The sequence below is a fragment of the Pholis gunnellus genome, assembly GCF_910591455.1.
Source record: "Pholis gunnellus genome assembly, chromosome: 9".
In the NCBI taxonomy this organism is placed as follows: Eukaryota; Metazoa; Chordata; class Actinopteri; order Perciformes; family Pholidae; genus Pholis; species Pholis gunnellus.
Window position 1 is genome coordinate 12,885,700 of NC_136535.1, and position 26,601 is coordinate 12,912,300.

At 45.0% G+C, this 26,601-nt stretch overlaps 1 protein-coding gene across 1 annotated transcript; it reads right to left on the reverse strand.

The window, feature by feature from the left end:
- Positions 1-447: 447 nt before the first annotated feature.
- LOC306701550 (rho guanine nucleotide exchange factor 26-like) lies at positions 448-24,978 on the reverse strand. The gene is made up of 15 exons (XM_079166889.1): positions 24,792-24,978; positions 22,716-24,285; positions 21,515-21,566; positions 21,241-21,383; positions 19,403-19,459; positions 18,684-18,844; positions 15,974-16,126; positions 15,660-15,789; positions 13,767-13,841; positions 13,385-13,474; positions 11,614-11,768; positions 7,317-7,526; positions 1,198-1,268; positions 908-1,012; positions 448-593 (listed from the first exon to the last, which is right to left on the reverse strand). The coding sequence occupies exons 2-15, from the start codon at positions 24,189-24,191 to the stop codon at positions 451-453; spliced, it is 3,021 nt and encodes a 1,006-aa protein (XP_079023015.1). The 5' UTR covers positions 24,192-24,285; positions 24,792-24,978; the 3' UTR covers positions 448-450.
- Between the last annotated feature and the right edge of the window lie 1,623 nt (positions 24,979-26,601).

Below are 26,601 nucleotides of genomic sequence, written 5' to 3' on the forward strand. Positions count from 1 at the left end.
TACATAGCACATCACTAAAAAATCACAACATACATTTACACATTTCACACCAAAAGTTGTAAGTAGCGTGGCGTTGAAAGAAGTGACTCTGGCAGTGGGTGTGAAGTCTTCTTACCAACCGGGTAATTATTGAATGTGACAGATCCCACCCACGCAGGGACCAATCTGCAATTAAGGAAATCTCTTCTTCTTCTTCTTCTTCTTCTTCTTCTTCTTCTTCTGTGTTCGCTTCTAAACTCCGACAGTATGCCTGATATTTAGTGGACGCTGAGCTGAAGTCTTAAGGACTCTGTCTTCATCTGGTCCCTGAAGGCGGGTCACTGATGTGGTTACTGAACTCATTTGTTTGGTTTCGCTTCTTAAAAAAAAGGAAGGTCACTGGCGAGTCAAAGGATCACTACCAGCTGAGAAAAAGCCCCTCTGTGGTTTTAAGCACCGGGCTCATCCGGCTCACACGTTGGTCTCCAACCCCTGCAGGCGGTCCATCCTCTGCATGTTGCGCTCGATGGTGGCCTGGCACGTGATTGGTTCGGCACACTCTGAGAGGAACCACCCCCTTTCTCCGTCGCGCAGTCGCTCGCCTTCATACCAGCCTAAGAGGAGAGAAATTGCACCGATACATAAAAAGAGAAGCATGTGTTGTGTTCCCACGTGATCTGCTTTTGATGCTCAATGCCGTCTGTTCTTTAACAGGAAAGACAGTTGCTATGGTCACTAAAAGGGAAAGGACCTTTGGCATCTGTGTGTTTGTTTAGGTTTAAGCCACATCTTCAAACATGTGTAAGGTCCATTATATAAGACAGATGGGTATCAAGAAAGACAGTTTATAAAAGCATGATTAACGGACACAGTTGAAACAGGAAGGTGAATGAGGGGAATACTAAAGATCACGAGAGCGCTAACGTACCGTCCTCTACAGTCTGCGAGACCAGCACCACATCAGCCACCTGCAGGGACAACTCATCTGGCTGCTTGGCTGTGTAAGTTCTGATCACCTCCACCTGCATGACATCTACAACACAAACGCAAACCTGTAAATCACTGGCCTCATTTGAATATATCTGAATGAACAAGCCAATTGTTTTAAAAATCTTATCTGAGGAAAGTCAGTTCATCAAATGACCACAAGGTGGCGCAATAGGCCAAAAGAAGAGTTCAGGGAGCCTTTTTTCAGATCGGGTATTTGTGGCAACTTACTGGTTCTGTCCAGACTCTTGTTGTTGTTGACATTCTGGCCCAGGGCGCTGATCCATCGAGCGCGCTCATTCCTAAAAGCACACATTTCAGCACATGAAGTTCGGGCTTTATTTACTTCACAACTCCTCAAACACGACAGTGCTGTGAGAGTCACACACCTCTTTAATTGTGGTTGAGGTGAGGTGTTCTTTTGAGCTTCTAATACAGATGTGGCACATGCGACGTCACAGCGGTTTTGAGAACGCAGCTATAAAAAGGGCCGTCGCATGCCGACAGGCTATTGAGGCAAATGGATTACTTAGTTGCTCAGCAAGTTTTGCCTTCTCCCTCCCTCCTCCCTCCTCCCTGTCCCCCGTCAATGAGAGAACAGAGGTGTGTTTCAGTCGCAGAGAACTGAGGAGAACAAGCACAAGGCCGTTTCCCAGGAGGGTACACAGACCTGCTTTTGCTTTCCCTTCCTCTTGTGCGTTTCATGGGAAAGAAACAGTGGGTGGAGTCGCACAGGTCAAGTTCCACGAAACTCATTTCACCTGTTCTCATAGACTGCAGAAGGGGGGGGGGGGGCGAGGATTTAGAAAGAGTGGGAGAGATAATGGGGGTTCGGGAAATGAACCAGAGGGGGTTATGTAGGCCCCCTCTGACTCAGCACCGTTGGCTTGAATCACGGAGATAGGTACAACATGCCCAGAGAATCACAGACTGAGAGCGGGACGCTCTTCCCAAAGGCACTAATGGACCTTGAACAGGCAAGTCCCATGAGTCAGACCTCATTATTGTGTTCCCATTGTACACATGCCGTTTTAATCCTTAACCGGACGCACAGGCTGTAACAAACGGGGTCACGTCAGCCTTCCACAACTAATTGGACTGTATGAAATCACTATAAAACCTTTAAATAAAATGATTAACTTAGAGCCATCAATGTGCGTCCACAATACAATATTATGACTGATAAAAGTGTGACCTTTGGAGTCAAAGGATACATTTTACAATCTCAAATCAACACCTATCGTGACAATCATCTCTCTTTGGTACCCTCTACTTAATTTTTAAATTAAATATTTCCTGGTGTAGGCCGTAGTGTTCCTGAACAACTACCCATTTTCAAATTATTTATTTTGTGAGCCATTGCATTCAGTGATGAAGCAACACTTGTTTATCTTCAAGACAAGTGTCTCTATGAGGCAGCTAACTTCATGCTAACTTTAGCAATGCTAACATGCTGATATTTGGCGGGTATAACGTGTGCCATGTTATCTTGACAGTCTTAGTTTAGCATGCTAACATTTGCTACTTAGCACCAAGTACAGCTGAGTCGGTTGGGAATGTCATTAGCTTAGTACGTATTTGGTCATTAACCAAAGCATGTGCTGTCATTTTGACCCGATGACGGGGCGAAATGAAAAGTGCAATTCATTTCCGACAGTAACGTGACCGTCTGGACCAAATCTCATGGCAAATCTTCCGACAGTTGCCGCTAGAGGAAAAGTGCCCGCTGACTTCCCCGCACTGAATGCGCAAGTCCTAACATTCGAGCCGCTCCGTGGGAAAGGCATCTGTTAGTCGCTGCACTTGACAGCTGGACACACAGGCCGACAGATTCATGTGCACATACATACACACACACACACAACACACCATCATGACAGGTCACGTTTTCTCATGCCTAAACATCTGAAATACTTTATGAATGCACATGTATTGGAATATATCGAGCACAGGCAACCACATGTGTTTGAGAAGCACTTAAAGGTTATCTGTGGAATGTGAGGCACATACCAAAGGGTAAAAAAAACAAAAAAACAGCCGTTGAAGTGTAAGAATGTTCATGTGTGTTTACATGCAGGCATGTGAATACTGCATATGCACAAACAGCAGGTGCTTGCCCCCTTCTCTAGATGATTACAAGCCTTTTCAAGTAGTAGAGCGCGGTAAAGCTCCCTCTGCCTTTAACCATTCATCCCAACGCGCAAGGTAGTGCCAAGAATCAGAAATCTGTTGTCAAAGGTTCTCTCTTAACCTCTGAAAAGAAGAGAGGCCTTGCTGCTGCACTATACAACCTCTTTCCCCACAAGCTGATAAAGAGCAATGACAGCCTCTCTCTATCGTCTGCCAATTTAAAATCACCACCAGACCACTGTTTTTTTACCCCCCCCCGCCACCCCTCTTGCCCTTTTCTGCACACTATCAAATTGTTTACTCTCAACCTAGTCCCTCGCTTCTTTCCACTTAACCACAGGTCACAACGATATTCGAGTACAATTCCCTTCTCCTCCGACAAAAACATGACATCTCTCTGACCGGAGCTCGCCAGCAAGGGAAAATCCCAGGAAGAGAGAACAATTCCCATCAGCGAATTCCTCGTTATCACATAAGCAAAAGCAGACCGAGTAAGATGATCAAAAACAACAACTTAAACAAAAGCAGACGGAGTAAAGAGAACCAAAAAAAAAAATGGAAAGGGATGCCAAAGTGTGCAACAGAAGTCCAGACTCCCCTCTCCGGTTACGTAACCGGTGCTGCTTTGTGTTATAGCTGCATATCTGTCTAACAGAACTGTTTTTGCTGCAGACTTCTGTAGCTGCTCTGTTCCACTAATAGAGAAGCGCAATTCAGTGACTCTGGACAGGACACAACGTCAGGGTCATGTGGAAGACGCGCGGACATGTGCACACCAAACAAAAGGGTACAGAGAAAAGGAGGACACGGACAGAAAGCAAGAGAATCACAGACGCTACACAGGCGTCCTTGTACCATCTCCGATCCAGCTGTCTGAATTCCTGATGTATCGTGTCACTGCCGTGGTCAAAGATCAGTCGATTGTATGCAGCTTCTTAGACCTCACACAGACGCAGGTATTGCACGAGCTTAACTGAAGTGAAAGTACAAACGCCCACACTGTACCAACATGAGATGAAGTTTATTTCTACGGTTTCATTTCCATAAAAAAAAAACCTAAAAAACACAGGCCCGCCTTCGGTCAGAATGTGTGGAATTTCACATTGTAACCCGACTTCAGTTGTACTGAAATTCACTGGTGAAGTAAAAAATATAGGGATGTGTATGCAATACAGCCACTATTTTTTTCCCCCCCAAGCAAAATGATGCATTTATACCCGCTTTAACTCATTAACAGAGGAGCCATGCACAAAGTAGTCCTGCAATTTTATGGTCTTTCCCTTTTGTATTGTGACAACGAGAACAAATCAGGAGGCTGTCCAGTCCTGTCCTTTTTTTCTAGTTTTGATAATTGAATTGGTTTTGGACTTGTTGAACAACACAAACAACTTAAATTTGACACTTATAGCTCTGAATTTATTCTTCATTTTTGAAAGATGATTATATAATAAAAATAGATTGTTGACACCATGCCTGACTATTACTCAAAAATAAGCAATTTGAGGTCGTCATCCTGGGCTCATGGAACTTGTGATAGGCATGTTTAACTATTATCTGATGTGTTATACACTTAAAGAGTATTCAAAATAATAATTTAATTGTGAAAAGCCTCCGTATTGTCCTCTCTACCTTATTCAACTCCGATAGAAGCCCAAAATAGGCTGGCTAATGTAACACCACTTCCATGTGTCATGCTGGGTTAGATCACTACATTGGGATGGATGGCCGAAAGAGGAGGAAGTTATTCTGGTCCCCACAAACAAAGAGCAGACACTGGCTGTCTAAAAGATGAGACGCGGGACTGTGAAGAAGAGGAGGGGAGGGTGAGGAAACAGGTGGGGGGGGGGGGGGGGGTAGTCGTGGGAAACAGCCCACCTAACAATGGGCCGCTGCTAGGCAACAGCTTAAACAATGCCTAGCAACTACCGTATCAATGGCTAGTTGCCAGGGTCTCCTCTCCTCGGCTTATTCAGTACTACAGTGAGCGGAGCGCTGCACTCGCATACATCATTACATCGTCGTAGAGGGGCCCCAAACTCAAGATATCAAGGGTGGGAGTCGAGGGGCTTTCCACAACGACACACACACACACACACACACACACACTGGACAATGGGCAGTTAGATGTGGAGACCCCCTCATGTATACATCGGCAGGACATATAAGTCATGTCACAGAGATTCCCTCCTGCACAGGCCCATGACAGTCACACTTAACACTATTACTGCTGTGGCTTTGTCAGCTTTCACAGCATGGGGGTTAACATCAGTGGACCAAGCTGCTATTCAACAACAAAACTGGTTTTAAATTCCAATTGCAAATGGGAACAATGTCACGCTCCATCCTTGGGCAGCGCTATGCCACCACTGACCCAAATCAACCACAGAAGATCAAATCCATGAGATTTAGTAACATAAAGACGCGCAAACAAGACAACTACATCCTAGGCTGAGCGGCAGTAAGATCAGCAGTCCCTGCGCCAGAGGCCTCTCCCTTCTCCTGCTGGCACAGGAGCTTTTAAGCGCTTCCTTCCCAGGCCAGGTGCACCTCGTTGAGCAATGCAGCACACCTGGGTAGAGCCACTGGAGAGGGTGAAGGGACGACAGCACGGGGGACACACACAGCTCTATAAACAAACACACACAGAAGTGTGCAGTGGAGATGAACACTAGTTTAGTGGTTTCCAGCCTGGGAGTCACAGGATGAACGGAAGGGGTTACAAGATAAATACCTGGGTAGAAAATCATTAAACAAAATGACTTCTGCTACATTAAGTGACATGTTCTTGTCTTCTTTCCGGACCTCTTAACGAAACAGTGACACGCAACCTTTTCGGAGCGGTCACAAGAAGACATAGCGTGGATAAACGGATCACAGGCAAAGAAAAGGTTGGGAACCGCTGCAGAAGGCGACGCTGAAGGGTGTTAACAAAACGTTGCATTTTGATGTAAGTTTGAAAGCTGCATTGACTTTAAGTTGTTTCTCTTCATCAACCTGCTTCTGATTGCTGCACCATGTACTGAGCTGCTGTTAGGAGGATGTTTAATTACCGTTGATTGAATCCGTTCTATTACCTTTAACAATGTACATCACAAAACTGTAGTAAAATAGTCATATTGAAACTTTTACAGATTATACCTTCACAGTCACAACATTACACAATATGTACCTGTGGAACATTCAGCTGATGCAAAAAAAAAAAAAAAGTTAAAAGAGACATTGAAAGGCAGTGTTTTGTACAGTGAAACTGAAAAACACTCCTCTGTAATGAGTATACAGAAAGGAGTTCTCGAACTACACAGGAATGAGGCGGAACCGGCCCTGTGCATATGAAAACACTCTTTAACAAAGCCTTCAACCACACAAAATAATTACAGTGAAAACTGTGTGTGTGTGTATGTGTGTGTGTTTGCGCATTTGTGTACGTGTGTGCACATGGACTGCAATTTCTATCACTAACCAGAACAAATAAGCCCCGTATGAAGCCCAATATATGACAGGTCCTCTTTGTTTGTGCGGGTTATATAATCTATCTAAACAACCTCGCGTTTCACTCTGTTTGCTGTACAAAGAGGGACAACACAGCTACAGACATGAATATCAAGGAAGCTCAAACCAGAAGACTGTGTTTCTACGTCAGAGTAATCATTTACGCTGCTCATGCAAAACATGTCAGCTACAACCAGCCGTCTTTAAACAAAGAGAGATGCTTTCCCCCGGAATAGATGGTTGGGGCTAGAAGATGCTCAGTCAACAAAACAATTATCCGGTACAGCCGGACTGTGTTACAGGACGACGGCAGACAGTACGACTAATAAACTTCCTTTTCCCTAGATCACATAAACAACAAGCAGTCAGGCTCAGGCTGTGGCTTGAAAATAGATGTAACGAAATACCCCTGTGACTTTTCATGGTCCAAAAAGAGACTCAGAAATAAGAGCTCAGGAGAGAGGATAATGGCATTTCCTTACTTCAAAGTATAAAAGCATATTAGAGCACATGAAGGAAAGATAAGGGAGTAGGAGTCGCGTTTCAGGGAGAAGATTAGGACCCGAGCTCTGCTCTCTTCACAGGAAACCAAACTATCAAACCGTAAGTGCACTTTGACCTACTCGTGTATGTACAAAGATGCAGCGGTGATTGTATCAGTGACTGACGCACAAGTGATACAAAAACAGCACAACAAAGAGGGACAACGGTAAGAAAATAAAAACACTCACAGCAGCTCCGTCCCCAGTACCATGGGCACCTTTTCGCCGGAGTGGTTGCTTCGGAAACGCAGACGGAAGAAATGGTTGGCGCCAGCTTGCCGTGAGCTCAGCATGCTGGCGGTGCTTCTGACCGGTGACAGGTTGACATCCTCGGGCTGGCAGGAACCCACCCAGATCTGGTCCCTCAGGGCGTAGTCGATCACAGTGTAACTCTCCTCGCTGAAAGAGACACAGGGCTTTAATACGATTGTACTTTACTGCATTTAATTCAGTGGCAGTCACCAGATTGAGTCAAGTAAGATCTATTTTAAGACTTAAGTTTTGGTGACGGAGGAATTGACAAATGTCAAATCGTACTGGCTCACTGGAACTGTATCCCAACAGCCAATGTAGTTAGATACAGATGCAAAAAAACACATTTCGACAATTCATTATTTCAGGATAAAATGTCAACCGTGTTTACTTTGAGCATCATGAAGGCAGATATTCTGTTTTTAGGAGGTTGATAATCAAACATAGATGTGGATTCATCTGCCTTTCTGAATTTTTTTGGAATGACTTATTTGTGCTTTAGCAGTCTGCTGAAAGCCCCAATCCACAATTGCCATAAAGCCCCCTTCACACTATACCATCCACCCACTCCCTGTTGCACATCACATTTAAGCTCATTGTTTTCAGTGGAGATTTAGTTTCATGGTACCTCAGCCATTCAACCCCTGAGTAGGTTGCAGACTGTGTAGTTAATCAAATTCACCTGGATTAATAAATCAGCTGTCACATTAGGTCTCTAGATTCTGTGCCGGTGAAAAGTCCGATCATTCATCCGTCTACATGTCCTTACACTAAATCAGCCGCCCTCTGGTTTCTTTCGTACATGCCTACATTTCCCACGAGTACCTTTACCATGACCCTGTGTCCAGCAGTATGGAGTGAGTGAGAAACATCTGGAGCTGATTGTGAAACACGGTACCTCTCATACGGCACTGAAACCTGGAGGAAAAGGTTGTGTGCGTTTTTTTCATAGTGCTCTGAAGAACAGGAGCTGAAGTGCAGCCCCACACGTGTTTCATCAACAGAAGACTGAAACAGCAGCCGAGCTGAGAAGCTACCGGACACCGTTAGCTTCACGTAAGCCAGCATGTCCAGTAAGTGTGCTGAACACACAAACACAAGAATGGACAATGGTAGCGGTTAAACAAGCAGCGGTGAACAGTTGATCTGTCCGTGTCTTACTGTCTCGCTCTTTCACTTACACACACACACGTGCTCACACTCATAGGGTCATGACTGGTTGGAGAATCCAGTCACGGTCGGGAGGCTCTCAACATGGTTTCGACTGTTACCCATCAGCCCCTATTGTCCACCAATCAATCAATAAAAGCCTGTTGACCACAACCAATTAGACTTCTTGGAAAAGGGGAAAGAGAGTTCAGGGAGAGACGGATCTGATGAAAACAGAAGGAGTGGATGGGAAAGCGAGCACGATGTATGTACTGTATCTAGCTGGACCACCTTGCTCTATGACACAGAATCCCCGTTTTATTTTAAAATTCAGTCATTTAAAATTAAAATCAATTTTGTGTATGCACAGTTGAAGTTGTTTCTTAAGCGTAGAACTCCTTAAACTGTGCACTTAGAAATGGAAATTTCACCTGAAACATTTAAGACCTTTATGTGAACCAAAATCCTAATGGTGCCATCTAAAACAGAACTAAAAATACACCCAAATACTGTTCAGGGGTAACATAAGATTCGAGGGTCCTTAGGGTCGTCACCTCTTTGGCTCCTGACAGCCCTACAGTCGAAATGCCTGGAATGCCATTAACATGACGCTAGGGAATGGGATGGGTGGGGAATCTGCAAGTTTGAGGGGTAGGTGGGTATACAGTGTTGGGTTATTGCTGAATCGGGGGAATGAAGGTGGGAAACAGTTAAAATATGTCGAAATGTGGGAGAGAGAGTGTTAGAAACTGATACAACAAGCGAAAGAATCTATCCACTGTTTGGCCTCCTCATAAGCTACTTACACAGAAACAAACTTGCTGGAATTAAAATCCCTCTGCCGCTAGAGATAGCGTAGGCATCTACCACACTCGCCACCACAACTGTGCCAGTTACCGTCTTCCTAGTGCGCAACCAGCTCTTCAACACAACCTGAATTAACACAAATCCTCAGAGATGTTCAGATACAACTCCAAGTCAAGCATGCAGGCAGACATGCCTGCATGAGCGAGCACGCACACACACACACTCTCTCTCTCTCACACACTGTTAGAGCATAATGTTCTGGTGCAAAGTACAGTAGGAGTGTTGAGACTATGGCATAGTCAAACAAACAGAGGGAAGAAGAAAAAAATGAACAGAAAGTGTTGGGATTATAGGCTTGCTTGCACGCATATACACACACACGCACACACACACACACAAAGAAAGGATTGACAAAAAAACAAAACACAGGGTCATGAAAAGAAAGGGAAAAGGACAGAGAGAGAAAAAAAAGAAAGAGAGATGAAGACTAACGATACTGAAGGTTTTAGATGATGTTTAGATGATGCCCAGCATCACACAGGAAAAAGGGGGGGAAGTGAAGATGAGAGAGGAGCCAGCTGGTGTGGACTCGGTGTTATGTAAGTGTTCCTGTGAGCCAGAGAGCAGCAGATCAAAACTTTCCCCGCTGCGTGACAATAGCCCAGTCTGACATGGGCTTGGTTTCCAAGAGCCAATTTCATTTTGGATCCAGTTTGAAGTTGATAAAACAATGTCTCATTTACAGCTATATGAAAACAGAGAATTGCAGCAAATCCCCACATTGGAGAACTAGAACTAGATCAGATTGGAACTAGTTTTGCATTTGTGCTTAAAAACAATTATCCAAATAGTTGCCATTTGACTGTAATACAGATTTGAAAGATTTTATATTTGATGAGCGGACACAATACAAGATGCATTTTCAGTTAAATGCTATTGAACCTCAACCGATGACAGCATACTAACCATAAGGATTCCCAACCAAATAAAACAGGCTAACACACTCCCTTTCTTCTGAATATATTTGATGTATAGTCCTATAAAACTGAAGACATTCTCAGGTCATAAGTTTTTTTTTTTCTCTACTGTGTAACTGCCGTGGCTTTGACCTTTGCCCACTTCCTTCTGGTGTTCATGGTACTCCTTAAAATGTATGCTGAGACAAGAAGCAGCCGAGAGGATTCAAGCAAACGACATTATTGCATTTGGCAACAACCTTCGGTTCGCTGATTGTAAGCTATCCCCCCAGCACACTCCCAAGTCATGATGACAAGGGAAAAAGCTATTACACCATTATGTCTACGACCGTGCTGTGCCTGGCTAGCCTCGTGGTACCCCTGGCGTGTTTTTGTTTTGATTACTGCAGATGGAGTGCAGTAGAGTAGCGTGCCACAGCAGGGCTCCGGCACTCACCTGCAGCACAAACCAATATTATAACAGCGTCTCCCATTCAAAAACGCACACACGCACTAATACACGCCGTGTTCCGGAGCACTCCCTTTCCCCAAATCCCTCTTCCAAACACAGGCCCGACACCACACACTGCTGGAGCATGCGGTCACTGGATCAGGTTCCCAGAAAAATATCACATGGAATGTTTCCTTTCCTTTTTTTTTAATGATTCTTAGGAAATCGTAGTTTTTGCAAGTGGCGGGAAAATCGTTTCCAGACACAGAGGGAGATGGCCGGGAAGGGATTTTTTTCTTTTTTTTTTTCTGGCAAAAATAGACACACTTGTGTGCGCAGACCCACACTGCACGCACCACAAATGAAAACCACACATTTCAAGGAAGTGCTCTTTGTGGCTTGTTTCATAGTGTTGCCTAAAACGAGACTCTCTAACAAGGCTGAGAATAAGCAGGTCTACTAGCTCCAGATGATGCATGGCACCAGGACATGTTGAGACCGTGACAACATTCAGAGAAACAGGCTCAGACTCATGATGCCAAGTCGCAGCAGGTAAAGATAACTGCACCTGTTCAGCCTAATAAACAACACACCCATAAAGCAGGGGGGGCAGCGTGGAAGATCAGTCTAATTGTACAGTGCATCTAAGGGTGTTGATCCCGATATCACAAAACAAGTTAAAACACGAGGATGCAGAGGACAATATTACATGCCCTGCTCTCAGGGTCTTGGCCATAATGCTGTTCATACACTCTCACACAGTGAAAACCAACGGCTTATGGTTACAATTTCACCCGCAACATGTCAGAACAGGTGAGTTATGAGAAATGCCTGCAGACTTAGGCCACATTTACACCAGAACCTGACTTACCTCTTCTTTCTAGTGACAATGAAGACGTCATTGAAGAGGAAGAAATAGACCTGTTGCCGAGACGTCCGCTTGAGGAAGATGCCGTTGTCCTCCACAAATGCCGTCAGTTCTCCTCTCTTTACCATCCACCTGGAGGAGGAGACCAGCGGGAAGGGCTGGGGGGAGGAATGAAAGGGATTGTGAAGAACCAGAAATAGCAATACATCTAACCATATGAAAGGAATTCAAAATATCTGAAATGTTGGTGCCGTCAGGAATTCCTGAATCGGAGTTTGCATGCGTGAACAGCTGGCTATGCAGACTGAGAATATGTTCGCGAGTCATCTGTGAATCCCAAATGTGCCAACAGCTATTTTCCCACACTGCTTAGGCACACTTCAACCTGCCAAGCCTTGTGTGCATTGTGTGTATAGATACTCGACCAAGCGAGCGACATTGGTGTGTTGCCTGTCAGTGCATGACTATATTAGCCCGTGTTCTATTTCATCCTTCCCGACCGCCATAGGCAGTTCCTTAACACTGACTATCTTCCGTCTCATGCACAAAGCGGTGGAGTCTTTATATCAACAAAAGTCACTCGGATGACCCCAGGCGCTTGTACGTTCTGGTGTCATCCACAAGATAATTCCTTTTTCCATCATCTCACTTACACAGGCTAACTACTGAGGTAGCAAAGGGAAGGCTGATGCATCCAATCCACCCATGACTGAGTTGGTTCCAGTGGAGGATATTGTCACAGTGGCAGCTTCAGCCAATCTCTTTAGTGGGTACGATGAATTTTCTCTTACTACAAAACATAACTACAGCAAGTTGCAGCGCCACGTCAGCCTCTGTTTTGTTTACATCTTCTTCCCCATGAGGTCACGTGAGAGAGATCACGTGAGGTGGTGCATTGATCCAGGCTGAACCCTGGCAGCCATGCGGCAAAATTTGGACTTGAATATGCTGGCCATTGAGCCTACTGTTGCTTCCCTCATAGTTTCCCCTGAAGAGGCTCCTGAGGCTGGATGCCAGGTGCCCTCAATCCCAATGTCAGGTCACAGATGAACTGCTTTCCAAGGCTTATGATACAGCGCTGCGCATGGGCCGTATCGGCAACTCCGTCTCAGATTCTCTACAGCAGAATACTTTTGACGCTTCCTCCAATGAACAGAGTAATGCTTCATTTCAGGCGTTTTCTCTAATGTCAAGGGAACTTGGGCGTCTGATGTCCACTCTGGTTCAGGCTTGCTGCCAGGTTTGGCTGGCGCAGTCACCCTAGTCAGAGGCATGTAGGAGGACCTCTGTACTGTCCCAGTGGAACCAAGGGAGCTGTTCGGTTTAGCTGCTCTACAGGAACTTAAGTGGACCGTCCAAAGCTAATCAGACCAGGCAGCAGTTCTCGGGTCCTATCATGTACCTAATGCCCTGAGAACTAGGGGTCCCGGATCTGCCCTTTAAGGCCACTCCCAGCCACCACCTCAATCCGGTGGCCACCATGGGTCTCAGTGGCCCATTAAGAGGCTGGTCCACTACCATCACAACCCTGCTCGCTTGCCCCCCAGGGTGACCTCATAGCCTAATAGTCGCCCACTATTGCACAAGATGTGTAGACGGCTCTTGTTAACCCTTATTACCAAGCTAAGCTAGCCGGTTGCTGGCTGCTGCTTCATATTTAAAAAGGACCCATATGAGAGTGGCATTTATCTTCTTATTTAACTCTCGACAAGATACAGGATAAGCACATTGCCAATAAAGTACAACTTTTGTGTGTAACAATTTGTGTCCATACCTTGATCTTGAACTCCAGCTGAGAGTTGATGGTATACATCATCTCAGTTCTTTCCATTGTGCGAGCTCCCTCATTACACTTTCTTACCACCTGCTCACACACGCACACACACACACAGTCTATTAATCACAATGTACAGTTTCCTTCTACTTTTCACATTGAATCCATTAATTGAATGCTGCATGATATGATGATAGTTAAATCATTCCTTGATTGAAGTGCTTATATCTCTCAGTAGAACTTTGTATAAGGCAAGTCTCCTGAGGCATAGCGTCACTATAGCAACATATATTAAATATGTATAAATGCACAGATACAAATTCACAAAAACATAAAATCCAGATTGCATAACATTTGTGGTTGACCCTTTAAACTCACGCACCTTGCTGACTGCTTGTAAAGCCTTCTTACACTCTTCGTATTGTGTGGAGTATTTAGGCGTCTTCTGACAAATTGTCTGCAACACAGATAGTCAGGGCTCAAATCAGTTATACTACTTTATAATGGAATGAAGTAGCTGGCAACGGTGGCGCATGCAGATGTACGAGGATTGGAATAAGTGCAGTCTCTCTTGAGACGATCATCGGCCACAGAATCTTCCGACCACTCAGCCAGCCCCGGCCGAACAAAATGCCATCGGAAGCGGTGCGATCGACCTCGGAAAAGGGGGACGAGAGCTGGGAAAAGCACTAAACAGCTTGGACCTACGGTTATTCCCAGCCTGCTCCTAGCTAATGCCCGGTCGCTGGAAAATAAGATGGATGAAATAAGAATCAGGCTGACCCAGCAACCGGAGATCGGAGACTGTCGTGCACACATCTTTACAGAAATCTGGCTTCATGATAACATCCCGGATCAAGCTATTGCACTAGACGGGCAGACTGTATAGCACGCCAACAGACTCCGATAGGAAGAGGGGCGGTGGACTGCGTCTTTTGATGATTGATGGACAATGTTCCCCAAATTTGGAATGCTAAGCCCACTTCTGTTCACGCTGTACACCCACAACTGCTACCCCAAACATGAAGAGAACTCTGTTGTGAAGTTTGCAGATGACACGACCATCATCGGCTGGATTACAAACAACAATGAGACTCCATATAGAGAGGACATCAACATCCTTGCAGAGGGGTGTTCAGAGAACAACCTCCTGCTCAACGCCAGTAAAACCAAGGGGCTGATTGTTGATTGAAGAAAAAAGAAAAAGACACACAAAGCTCATAAATGGCTGCATTTCTTAAGGAAACTTAAGAAAGCTAAATTCCATTGCCACGGTCTTGTCAACTTTTACAGAGGAGCAATAGAAAGCATCCCGACTGCAGGAGGAGGGCTCTACAGTGGGTGATTAAAAGCGCCCAGAACATCATTGGCACCTATCTGCTGAGCATCAGTGATATTGGTGAGAAGAGGGGCCTGCGAAGAGCTAAGGGGATATTAAAAGACAAAACCCACCCCAGCCACAACCTGTTCACCCTGCTGCCGTCTGGAAGGAGATACAGAACAATCAGCTGCCGAATCACCAGACTTCAAAACAGCTTCTTTCCTCTTGCTGTGAGACTCCTTAATTCATCCTCCACAATCCATATATATTCATATTCACTATATATATATATATATATATATATATATATATATATAGTTTTTTTTTTGTTGTTGTTTGTTTTCTTTCCTATGTAGCATATTAGGACTTCAATGTAAATTTCTTTGTGCAGCCCTGACGTACAATGACAAATAAAAACCCCTTGTAACCTTGTAATATTCTTGCACAAAAATACACAGAACAATGTGTGAATCATTTGCACACCATCATCAAAACCCTAAAAAAATACTGATGCATAAAGAGAGCTGTGGGAAGCAATGAATTAAAACCAAACTTTCTCAGGATCCAAAAGCCTCTGAGTGTACAAGCATAAACCCCATAGTCCCTATGGAGACACTGAGGGAGGACGGGGGAGAGGGGGATGAACGTAGAGCAAGGGAGAGGTAGAGAGAGAGAGAGAGAGAGAGAGAGAGGGACAGTAGGGACAGAATAATGTGGTGCCAAAGAAAGCATGAAACTGAAGAAGAGGAAGAAAAAAACATTAAACAAAAGAGGAGAAGAGTAAATGAGTTAAGATTATCGGGGAATTATGTAGGGTCACACAAACATCTTTGAGGTCAGAACACACCCCATGTAGAATTAGTCAGGGTAGTATGAATAAATAAACTGTTGCGCAAGAGTCAAAGCCTTGTTATTCCAAAGCTCATGCTACTTTATGTCTTCAATGCAACTCACATCCATGAGTAGGGGCAGGCGAGTGATCCTCTGCATGGGCAGGATAAGGAAGGAGATCATGGGGAGGTTCCTGCAGTCTGGGTGGCTCTCTATCCTGGTCAACACCTCCTTAAAAACTGGATTCTTGGACCTGCAGGAGAGGACGGAGGGAGTTTGGTTGTTCAGAAAGAGGAGTAACTGATATAGAGAGAGAGAGAAAGAGGAAAAACAAGCGCAAACCCTCTTGGTTCACAGTGTCAGAACAGTCACGTTGGATCAAATCCATGAGAGATATGATAAGAACGTCATTTGTGTAAGTCTGCTCGGTCACTCACACTAGCCTCTGCAGGGTTCTTTGCTGGTAGACCTCATTGGAGCAATATGTGACAAAGGGATCAAAGTTGGACTGAGCGTGCTTATCGACGATGTCGCTGATGTCGTCGATCACAATGTTCTGTTGGTGTCTCTCCTCCAATTCCTTAAAGAACCTGAGTACAGGATAAACAGAGGTTAGTTTGTCAGGGATTCATAGCGTACATGGCAACAGCTTGAGTCACAAGCATCAAATCAAGAGTCATCCCACACGGGGGGGGGGAAATATAGGACACAACGACAGATATAAAAGGCAGGAAGCAGAGACAACACCTTTCGTCTAAACCCGCTGTGAGATCACAAAAGAGGAACTCCCCGCCTCTTAAAATAGACATAGCCTACCATTAACCATAACACAGAGGTTTTTCCTCTTCCTGAGCTCCACCAGATGGCCCGTTTAACGGCACGCCACATGACCAACTTCAAGAGAATAAGTGTTTTTGCATGCACGATCCAAGGTGACAAACAGGAAGGTGTCGCACAGACACAGGACGCTGACCTTGACCAGTTGGACAGAGTTTGAGCTCATCTGCAAAAGCACCTCTAGTGCCCCCTCCCATCCCTACCTACTACACACACACTGTGCTATGACTATCTATGGGAAGCAACCGTGTAGCTTGTGTCCATGCCTGACGTACTCTTTGAACTATGACCTTTCTAACTAGGAAATGAGCCTACAGGATAACAGAGAACAAACGCATGTTGCTCTCTCTTCTGGCCCTTGGCTTAAAGGTGTATTCAGGTTCTTTAGCGGGTCAAAGCTGCTCAAGTTCAGGCCGGGCTCCCTCCTGGGGCAAAACTCTCTGAACCCCAAAACAGCATGCCGTCATGAGGGAAGAGGTCAAGGGAGAGGAGTTAAGTCAGGGTGAGAAAAAAAAAAGAAAAAGGAAATGGCCAAAAATTAGGCTGCTAGCCAATAATTATAGATGAAAAGGAAAGAGTTTAACACACCTGTATGTAAAATACTCAACAGACTACACAGGAGCCTGCAGTTGGAGTAATATTTCTGCTATTTTCTTTGAGAGGCTAAACTCAAAGCAAGACTATTTCAAGTAAAACATGTTGTTTAACTAGTGCTACTGGCCAACTTATAGCTCAAGAGCTGCTGTCCCTCCGTCTCCATGCCCCCCTCTCTACTCCCTGGGGCCACGCAGGTCTCCTTACTTAGGTGGGGAGGGTAAAGTATCGCATTAATGTGGGTGGCCTGTGTCTGGGAATGAGAAAGGGGAGTGAGATGGGCTGCAGCACGTCTGAACACAGGGAGGAATTGTTGAGGAATTTACAGATACCACCATTCATGCAAAGTGGGAATGAGGTGTAAATAAATGTACAAAATAATGTCCATCATAACCCACATCTGCTTAATAAGCTGCAGAAAGTGAGGGGTAGTATTTGTAGAAGCTGTTTTGCCTTCATGGTATATTGTATGCCATGAGGAGATCTTTCTCTCTGGAGGTGGGGGCTGCTCTCCTGACATGGAATCCTTTAACAAATGTCATGAACAGTTGCAGAGCAGAGGGGAGGCAGTGAATGCTCTCTGGGTAAACTTACGACCTAGGCAACAGAAAGACTAGAGGCTAGCTCAACCTCATTCCACGCTCAGATTTATTAACCCACAATATTGACACTGGGTTTTTGAGAATAACCCCGAAAATGTGGTAACAACTTGTCGGCAGAGTAGGTGCAGTAAACGTGTGGCTATGGGAATGTGAGAAGACTGTAAAACTTTGGACTAATTGTGGAATCTTTAGTCCTGAAAGCAGGCTTGTTGAATGTTATGAGACTGCTGCCACGATCAACAGTGATTTCAGGCCAGCATATTAGGCTGACTGACATGGAAATCACACATTAAATAGTTATATTATAGTTGCACCTCAGGCCATTATCATACTGAATAGTAATCGTATGAAAAACATAATGCAAAAATGATACCACAGTTAAAAGCACAGTCACATAAGAGCCTAACAAAGAACATGTGGGCTCAGAAAACTCTCCTGTCAATCATTTGTAGAAATGGCCCCGTACAGCACAGTAATTGCTGAGGCAACACGGTTTTCATCAGTCTCAACTTTCATGGCCTCTCATGCATGAGCGTTTCAGTTTATGGTACCATTGGAAGTTCATGGTTACGTGTGGCCATGAATGTCAAATCATGATGGACGGGTAAACTCAGAGGGCTCATACCAGCAAATTTTGGCCATTGCAATTATTTTATACGCTCACCTAAAAATACTGGCAAAAACTGGCACATGGAGTCTACTTGTGAGCTCGCTCAAACAGCAAGGAATTCACTCAATTTGCCCCGCAACATGTGACCACACATAAACTCCTACAATCACTTAGACACAACTGAAAACAACTCTGATTGAACCTATATAAAAATAAAGAAAACATACAGTAAACAGCGGTAACAGACACACCCCTCATGGAATGAGTGCGGCCTACCAAGTGCTGTTCAATAAGAAAATCATCTAACTCATTAACAGAACCACAAACACCGATAGACGTTTGGGAACATGTAAGAGCAGCATAAAACAACCAACACTTATCATAAGTCCTCAACACCAAAAAAGTTCTAGAAACATACACAGAGTGAAGCAAACATGACAACACACAGCAAGAATACGTCGGATGATCAGTCGGTCGACAAAAGCTAGACATTACAACGCTTACTTTTTGCTAGCCTCACAGACGTCGGTGATGTTGGAGAAGAGGTGGTGGTGTTCGGTCTTGGTCATGGCCTCGCTGAGCTCCGCGGAGTTCTTGAACATGCGGATCAGGATCTCCAGACTGTGGAGGTAAGAGTGCTCCGACGAGATCACCTCAAAAATGGCCTAGTGAGGAGCAGGAGAGAGCAACGGGAAGGAAACAAAAAAAAAAAAAGACTCATGTTCGTGTTTTTATTAACAGGTTGATACATCCATTAGTGACTTTGCTTGCTTCAGTTAACCCCACTAGGTCCTGACTCACTCACTGCTTTGTGAGATGGGCTCAGTCACGAACATGCTTGACATACCTGTGCTCTACAATTATGCTGGTATGCGCATGAACAATTCCATACCGATGAGAGCACCAATCCGTCACTGAATTTATAGTTTATGCACATTCGTCTTGTCATTCGTAATATGACTGGTATTCAGGTACATTTTAGTGGAATACCCGTCGTCCTCCCATTTACAAAGCATCTGCTTTAATGATATGATAGTCCATGATGCGTGTGTTTGAATGGGCTCTTTAAATGGGGTTTTAATTGGTCTGGAGTTTACAGAGACCAAATGGACAGCCACACTCCCCCAGGTGCTTAGCAACTCTTAACTAAGCATGCAACTAGCCCAACATTTTATTTTTCTCACTCTGGACTCAAGCGTCAAAGTGTAAAACATGATTCCTACCTCTTGTCTTTTGCGTTCCTCCTGATTCATCCGGTCAGAGAGACCACTTTTCTTCACCTAAACAGAGGGAAAAAAAAATCATGAAAAGCTTTCAAATACAAAGTCACACTTGTTTGACGACTGGGTTTTTAATTCAGGTTAGCTACCCTTTGCATTTGTAGCAGGGGTGTGTGCAATGTGTGTGTGTGTGTGCGCGCTTGTTTGTGTGCCACCGTTGTCCTCACACACAAAGACAGGAGCACTTTGCATACCGCACTGACTAGAGAGGCAATGAAGTTGTTGTAGGAAATGGGAACAGAAAGAACTTCACTGAATAAAGAGGCGAGTGTAGAAATAGGAAATTTGTTGAAAGCAAAAAAAAATCCTCTTGGGTCATTTGGCCGAAAACATACGGTTAAAAGGAAAGTGTATGTGCTGCGTGTTGGTATGTGGCTGGTGAGATCTGGTCCAGAAACATTTTAATAAGACTGGAATTAACTGGGTGTGCAGTGCTATTGAAATATTCAGCCTGTGGCTGAAGGTAAGGGCGAGTAAAAAGCATGCCTCAGTATCCTGTTCCACCAAATACAACCACTATGACCTGCGGCACACTCACATTACTATACTTCAGATCACACGTATAGGCAGAATAACAAAGAGGCCATCTCTCCACTAGCTTCTCATTCGGTTTAGAACAAACAAACCCACCGCAGACCAAACATCTTTAGTGGTTCTGTCTTTGTACTCCTTTCACACATACATCAGTTTCCCTTCTATCAAACCTTCAACACCATATCAGCAGAATCAGCTTTCAATATAAAGTTATGGTTTAATGAGCGAGCAGCCACGCACCCTGTCATGCCAACTGAACTTTGCCCTGTTTCCGCAGTTTCCCTGGGTGTGACTGAAACACCAATCAAATGTATTTATTTTTTTAAAAGCTTCAATCCATATATCCTAGCTCCACTGAAGCGTCACCTTCTGAAACTACAGAGGGCGATTCCTGGAAATGTGTCAATCCAGGGATGTAACGTTTCATCCAACCCTAAATGACGAGAGGTGCGCGGTTGGCAGGAAGAGAAGGGAGGAGTCGAGTGAGACGAGACTTGTTGGAAAGGCAAGACTCACACGATGACAACTTGTAGAGCTGGTTCTCGGCTTGACTGGAACTAAACTTATTTCCTGACGCAACAGGACAATAAAAGTGTCATGTCAGCATTTTATTCAGACTGTAAAGGATCCCGCAGCGTTTACATCATGTACTCCTCCTTCTACGCCCTCGCCTGTTTTCGCTCCCGCACTTTCCCTCCTCGACAAGTAAACAAACCGATGGGAACGCCGAAGTAGAAAACTAAATGAGCTTATTCTTCTCCTCTGTATTCCTCTAGCCTTCCATTCCGAACCCAAACTACATTGCGTGTTGTAGAGCCGCCGCACTTCTCCGTCGAGGCAACATTTTAAGCATATTTGCAGTCTGACGAATGTGTAGCGTTTGCCGACACACTGGCATTAGGCCCACCGGTGCTTGCAATACTTCCTGTGGGTCTGGCTGACTGTCGGCCTCCCTGCCAGCCTCAAGTCCTCAAAGAAATGCTCCTGCACTCCCTGATAAACAGAGCGAGGGGCAGAGGAAGGCAGAAAGCAGTGGGAGGATGGTTATGGACTGTGGCCAAACTGGATATGACGGCATTCTTCGGAGCGCTAGAATTCCAAGAGTCCATAGACCAAAGCACTTAGCGCATACTGTACGTTTGTCTAAGTACTGAATGTAGAGAACGAGTGAGAACCATACGAGAAGAATGGAAGCTACCACAAGTGTGCATGCGTCTGTGTGTGTGTGTGTGTGTGTTATGTCTGACCACACTGAGTTGGCTCCAGGAGGTGCGTATAGGTCTGTACTGCACCACGATGCCGTTATCGGGTTTGGGTCCTCTGGAGTCGGCATCCTCATCCGAGTCATTATGTAAGGCCTTCTCCTGGTAGTTCTGGTACAGCACCTCCTCTGAAACAGACAGAAAAGATCCATCATGTTGACGTTTTAAAAAAAAAAGGACGATGTGTTTCGGTTGACACGAGACAGAAAGGCAAAAAAAACAACATACATTAAAGTGGTAAAATGAAGGGTTTTCTCACCCTCACTGTCAAACGTCAGCTGAGGGGTTAAAACTTTCTTCTTGTCTGGACTCTGTAAGGAAAAAAAAGCAACACAATTTGAATGATTTGGACTAACTCTGAGGGGCGGAGCAGGCACACACACACAAACCTTAAATGAAATCGGCCTCTGTATCTCTGTCACCTGTCCGTGACCTGCTGACCTCCTTCGTTGACCCCTGTCTAATTACAGAGCCGCTGTGTGCATAAGCGTGTATGTGTGGGCATGGTGTCGCATTACGTCATGTCTCCCAAACAACCACATTAATTGTTTCCTTGTAAGGCCTTGTCTGACCTGCTGCTGAGTTTGTCCCACAATACTCAGTCTGTGTTGTCATTTTACAATTTGGGCTTTACCGCACAATACTGAAGTCGTATCAATGCCGTCTTTGTGCACAATCAAATACAAAACCATCAGATGGATTATGATTAACAGAGTCAAGAAATCTTAATCTGTTTGAACAAGAAGAACAAAAAAAACAATTCACTATCTACAGGGCTGTATGTGTGCATTGATAGAACAGCAACAGGCATTGGCTTTGCAGATGAATGCCAACATTGATTTCTTTGTGCATTCATGTCTCTAGAAACGTGTTGTAGAGCTGGTCAGGTATGCTAGAAACATTCTATATGGGCAACAGAAAATCAAACATGTACAAAACAGCAAGCCAGACCTTAAAAAGGCACAATGAGTAGGATTTGTCGGGTGAAAGCGAAGCTCACAGATTCACTCTGGTTTTGGAGCAAGCTTTGTCCGCTTGGCGTTTTGCCTATCTATGTTTGCAATATTTCAGCACCTGGACGTTCCTTTTCTATAGCGGTTGACGCCCAGAAAAGATCCCAAACACAGCAAAACAAAACGAAAAGAGAAAATACAGCCAGAGGGCGGGGTCATTGTAGCCTAACACTGCCAGTGGTACGAAGTGATGATTGAGAAGGATTATTTTAGTACGAGTCTATACATGGTTTTTTAGGAAACTCCTTCTCAATGTGCATTTACCATATTAAGGTTAAACGTCTTATTTTTTTCCATTGTCTCATGAAAAATCCATTCAAATAATAGCTTTTCATGGTATCCTCCAATTTGCTCCTGCTCCTAGAAGGTGTTTTTTGTATATTGTGGAAGATTTCAAACCCTTTTTTCCTTCAAGAGCAACAGTGTTTGTTTCTTGAATGCACCCACCTTGTTTTTCCCCGTGCTGGTAGGCTTTGCAGTCCCAGAGCTAGCAGGCTTTGAAATCCTGAAGATGGCCGATTTGGGTGTCCCAGGGTCGGCAAGTTTGGGTGTCCCAGGGCTGGAGGACTTTGCAGTTCCAGGGCTAGAGAGGCTTGCAGTGCCAGGACTTGCTGGTCTGACTAGTGAATCCGTCTTATCCTCATCCAGCCATCTGATGACAGGCTGGGACAACCGATGGGCCTTGGGATCTACCGATGGGACCTCCAAGTCTACTCCACTCTCCACAACTGCCCTCCGATAGGAAGTACTCCTCAGGCCTCTTTTTAGTGTCCCCGTGCCCTCAGTTTCCCCATCTGTCCCCTCAGCGAGACCCCCTCCTGTAGAAAAGTAGGATCCTGTTTCTACCATGCTGAGGGCTTTCAACGCCCGCTTGGAATGATCCAACCCCAGCAGCCCTGTTAAACCTTGGCCTTGCTGCTCAGGGGGAGGCACCTTGCTCTGCCGAATATCGGATGCCAAACCCTTGGGAATGAGCTGCTGGGTGCCCATCTTCAGGGCGGCGGGGCTGTGGGTGCTGAGTACGATGGAGGGGGAGGGAGAGGGAGAGATCGATGGGGAAAGTGAGGAAGAAACTGAGGAGATGGAAGAAGAGAAAGACGCGTGCCTGGTGTCCTGTGAGGAGGCAGGCGACAATGAGGACGTTCTAAGGAGCGCTTGTCCTCTGTCCGCTGGCGACGGGGAGCGTGGGGTCGGGGGGTCTGAGGAGGTAAGGGAAGAGAGGGAGGGGATGCTGGACGTGGAGCTGTGGGAGGGGGTGGGGGTACGCCGGGCTGGAGGAGAGGGGCTGGATGCGGACGAAAGGGAGGAGAGTTCTTGGGAGTTGTAGTTGTTGTTGTTGTTGTTAGGAGTGCATGGAGACAGGACAGGAGAGGAGCTAAGAACAGCGTCAGATGAGGGTGAACTCATCTCAAATGCTTTCGGGTCTTTCCGTGAGCGCAGGCTGAACGGGCTGGACATGCGTTTCTGGGGGTCCTGGAGATGCTTTTCCTGCCACACTGTCACCCCGTTGCTGGTTTTCGGCCCGTCTCCATTGCACACTCTATTGTCCAGTGAGGCGGATCTGCCATCGTCAGACCTAAATTTTGACAGTGAGAAGAGTCCGTTGTACATGTGCCCGATGCTAATGCTTCGGATAACTCTGGATTTCTTGGAGGGTTTGTGCAGAACGTGCTTCAACACCACAGTGGTCTTGCCCCAACTCGGGGGAGTGACCACCAGCCTCTCAGCAGGTTGGCTCAAGGTGAAGGAACACTTGTTATCCTCCACAGGGAAGTCCGTCGTCATGACCCCGTTTGTGTGGTAACTGAGGGGTCGCGGTTTTGGTTTGCTCGAGTCCTGGGGGGGTTTATAATTGCCTGTGCGGCGTCTCCACAACGGGGTGATGTTTGTATTGGACAGATCCACATCGTTGCCGATATCCATGGTGCTAGATCGCCTGTGACCTCTTCACCGTCTGTGTCCAAACCTACAGGTCCCAGTGCAAACACTGCAGTCCTGTAGAAAACGGATCACACCCCTAAGAGTAAACAAAAAGAAGAGGAGCTAAGTTCAGTGTCCAATTTCACCAAGTTTACTCATTAACAGAGATCCAGTGCTGATACTGGAGGCCAAACTTCAGCACATGAGTAAAAAAAAAAGGTTTTGAGTGGCGCAAAACAGAAGCCAGGCCAGTGAAGACAGCTGGTAATCCTTTTATACATGTTCACTGTGGTGGAATGGCCTTATTACAAGCACAAAGCAGACAGGATATTGTTAGCTGTGAGCAATCACTGTAAATATTCCAAAAGGGAAACAACAGTGAGTTTAGAGAGTATTGTTTTTATGGTTTATCACTTAAAACACCAAACACTCGGGAACTTGCATTTCTGTTCCGTGTGTATAAACATCGCTACATAAGCATGCATGCTACCGTTATCTACTGCACAGCAAAAAAAGAGATTTAACTGTAGAAGAAACTGCTTTCCCAGTTATCGTTACATTGACTGTCCAAAGTGCTGGGGCTCAACCAGCGCTTCAACTTACCTCTAATCAGTGGATCTGCTGCAGAATGCGGTCATTGTACCTGCGCTGTCGTAAAACAAACCTCCTCTGGCCGAATAACAAACGGTCAGTGGGCTTAATCCAGCATGGTTCTCGAGACCTCGTGAAGTTTGTGAAACCAAAGTTGGAGCCGCAAAGTCACTGGGAAGTATATGTGGTCGACTGGAAAACTCGTGTGCGCGGCGGTGAGCGCGTCTGAAGCGCTGCTCTCAGTGAGCTGCACAGTTTCTATGAGGGAGGAGGGAGGAGGAGGAGGAGGAGGAGGAGGAGGAGGAGGAGGAAGGAGGAGGAGGAGGGAGGGGAGCTGAACAGAAGTGGGACAGGAGCGGAACTCCCAAATTCACAGAAACTCACCTCCGGTACTACTTGAAGGCGTGGTTGTAGTTTGTTTAGACGTGACGCCTCCACTTATTCTAATAAAGCTTCACAATGAGTTGACATGATTATCTTCTTCCCAAGTTGCTACATTTATTGTAGTTTAATTAAATTCCCATACCCCCATATCAAACAAAAACGTGAGCGTAGAATGTTATACTTTATTTCATTATTTTCCTGTAGCCCCGAGTTAATATTGATCATTTCATATTATTTTCTATGTTCTTTTTTAACATTCACTTTCATTTATTTACGTTTCATATTTAATTTGTGTGGCTTTGCTTCTTTATTTAAGCTTGACAACTATCGTGTTAATATGATCATATACCGTTAGAGAGCTCTCCCGGGAAGTCTATAGCTACACTGTCCAGGTCATTTCAGAAAAAAATAATTTTAAAACAGGTTTTAACACACCTGCACAGAGGGATTCATATTGGGATAGTAAAGTGTCCCGTTGCTGTTGTGCGCCATCGTGTGGTTTGTGGCGTCATTGCAACAGGCCTGCAGTCATAAAATAGAAAATGTTCCAAAAGTAGCCAACTTGTGAGTGCACTGGCAGTCAACAAGAGTGAGGGCAGAGGCAGGAAGTTATAGCATTCCCAATATTTGGACACTCATGAAAAAACACTTTATTCCCAAAACATTCCAATACAGATGTAGTAATAATAACCCCACCCTGCATGTTACTTTATTAAGCTCCTCCCAAAGGCTAGTATACAATATCCCCTTTTTGATTTGCAGTGACGATGACAGATGCTTCAAAAAAGCAAATAATGATGATCTGATAAAAAAAAAATCTTGTTGTGCAACTTGAGGCTGTGGTTAATTCATGCATCACTGAAGAATTGAGATTGCGAAATCTTGTGTGACAAAACTATTTTCTCATTAAATCCACACACGTAATAACCCTCTTTCATTTTTCTAAAACATAAAGATCAAAGACATTCAGAAGTAGATGTTAACATTTTTTTAAACTGGTACTTACAGTAAATAATTTATCAGGCTGACGTATTGTAGGCTGTGATGTATGGATGGTGCCCCACCGCGTGGCTCTTGTGCGCCAGTATTTAAACTATTTGACCGCTAGAAGGCGCCACTGCCCCGTTTACCACAATAAGGGGTCGAATATCAACACAGTAGATTACATGTTTCATTTAAGTGCAAATGATTTATAGATGCATGGTCACAATGCTTGCTCTCTGATTGCATTGCGGTGGCAGGCCATGACATTTATTCTCAATTTCCATAAACATTTGGGAACCAATCGTGTCACTGTTAGGCAAACATCAGACATCCAGTGTGTCAAAGAGATAAGATGTGCAAAGGCATGTCAGGATTAGACAACTGTCACCTACATTAGAAGCGTACAGACACAATAACAGAGAGCAAGAAAGAGATCACACACATCTTTACACAG

Bases quoted from the DNA above. Each gene is read 5' to 3' on its own strand.
- LOC306701550 (XM_079166889.1), bottom strand. From the start codon at position 24,191: ATGGATATCGGCAACGATGTGGATCTGTCCAATACAAACATCACCCCG. The intron at 1,269-7,316 runs GTGAGTGTTTTT...GTGTGCTTTTAG, and splicing joins GTACTGGGGACGGAGCTGCT to GAATGAGCGCGCTCGATGGA. The intron at 1,013-1,197 runs GTAAGTTGCCAC...TTTGTGTTGTAG, and splicing joins CAAGAGTCTGGACAGAACCA to ATGTCATGCAGGTGGAGGTG.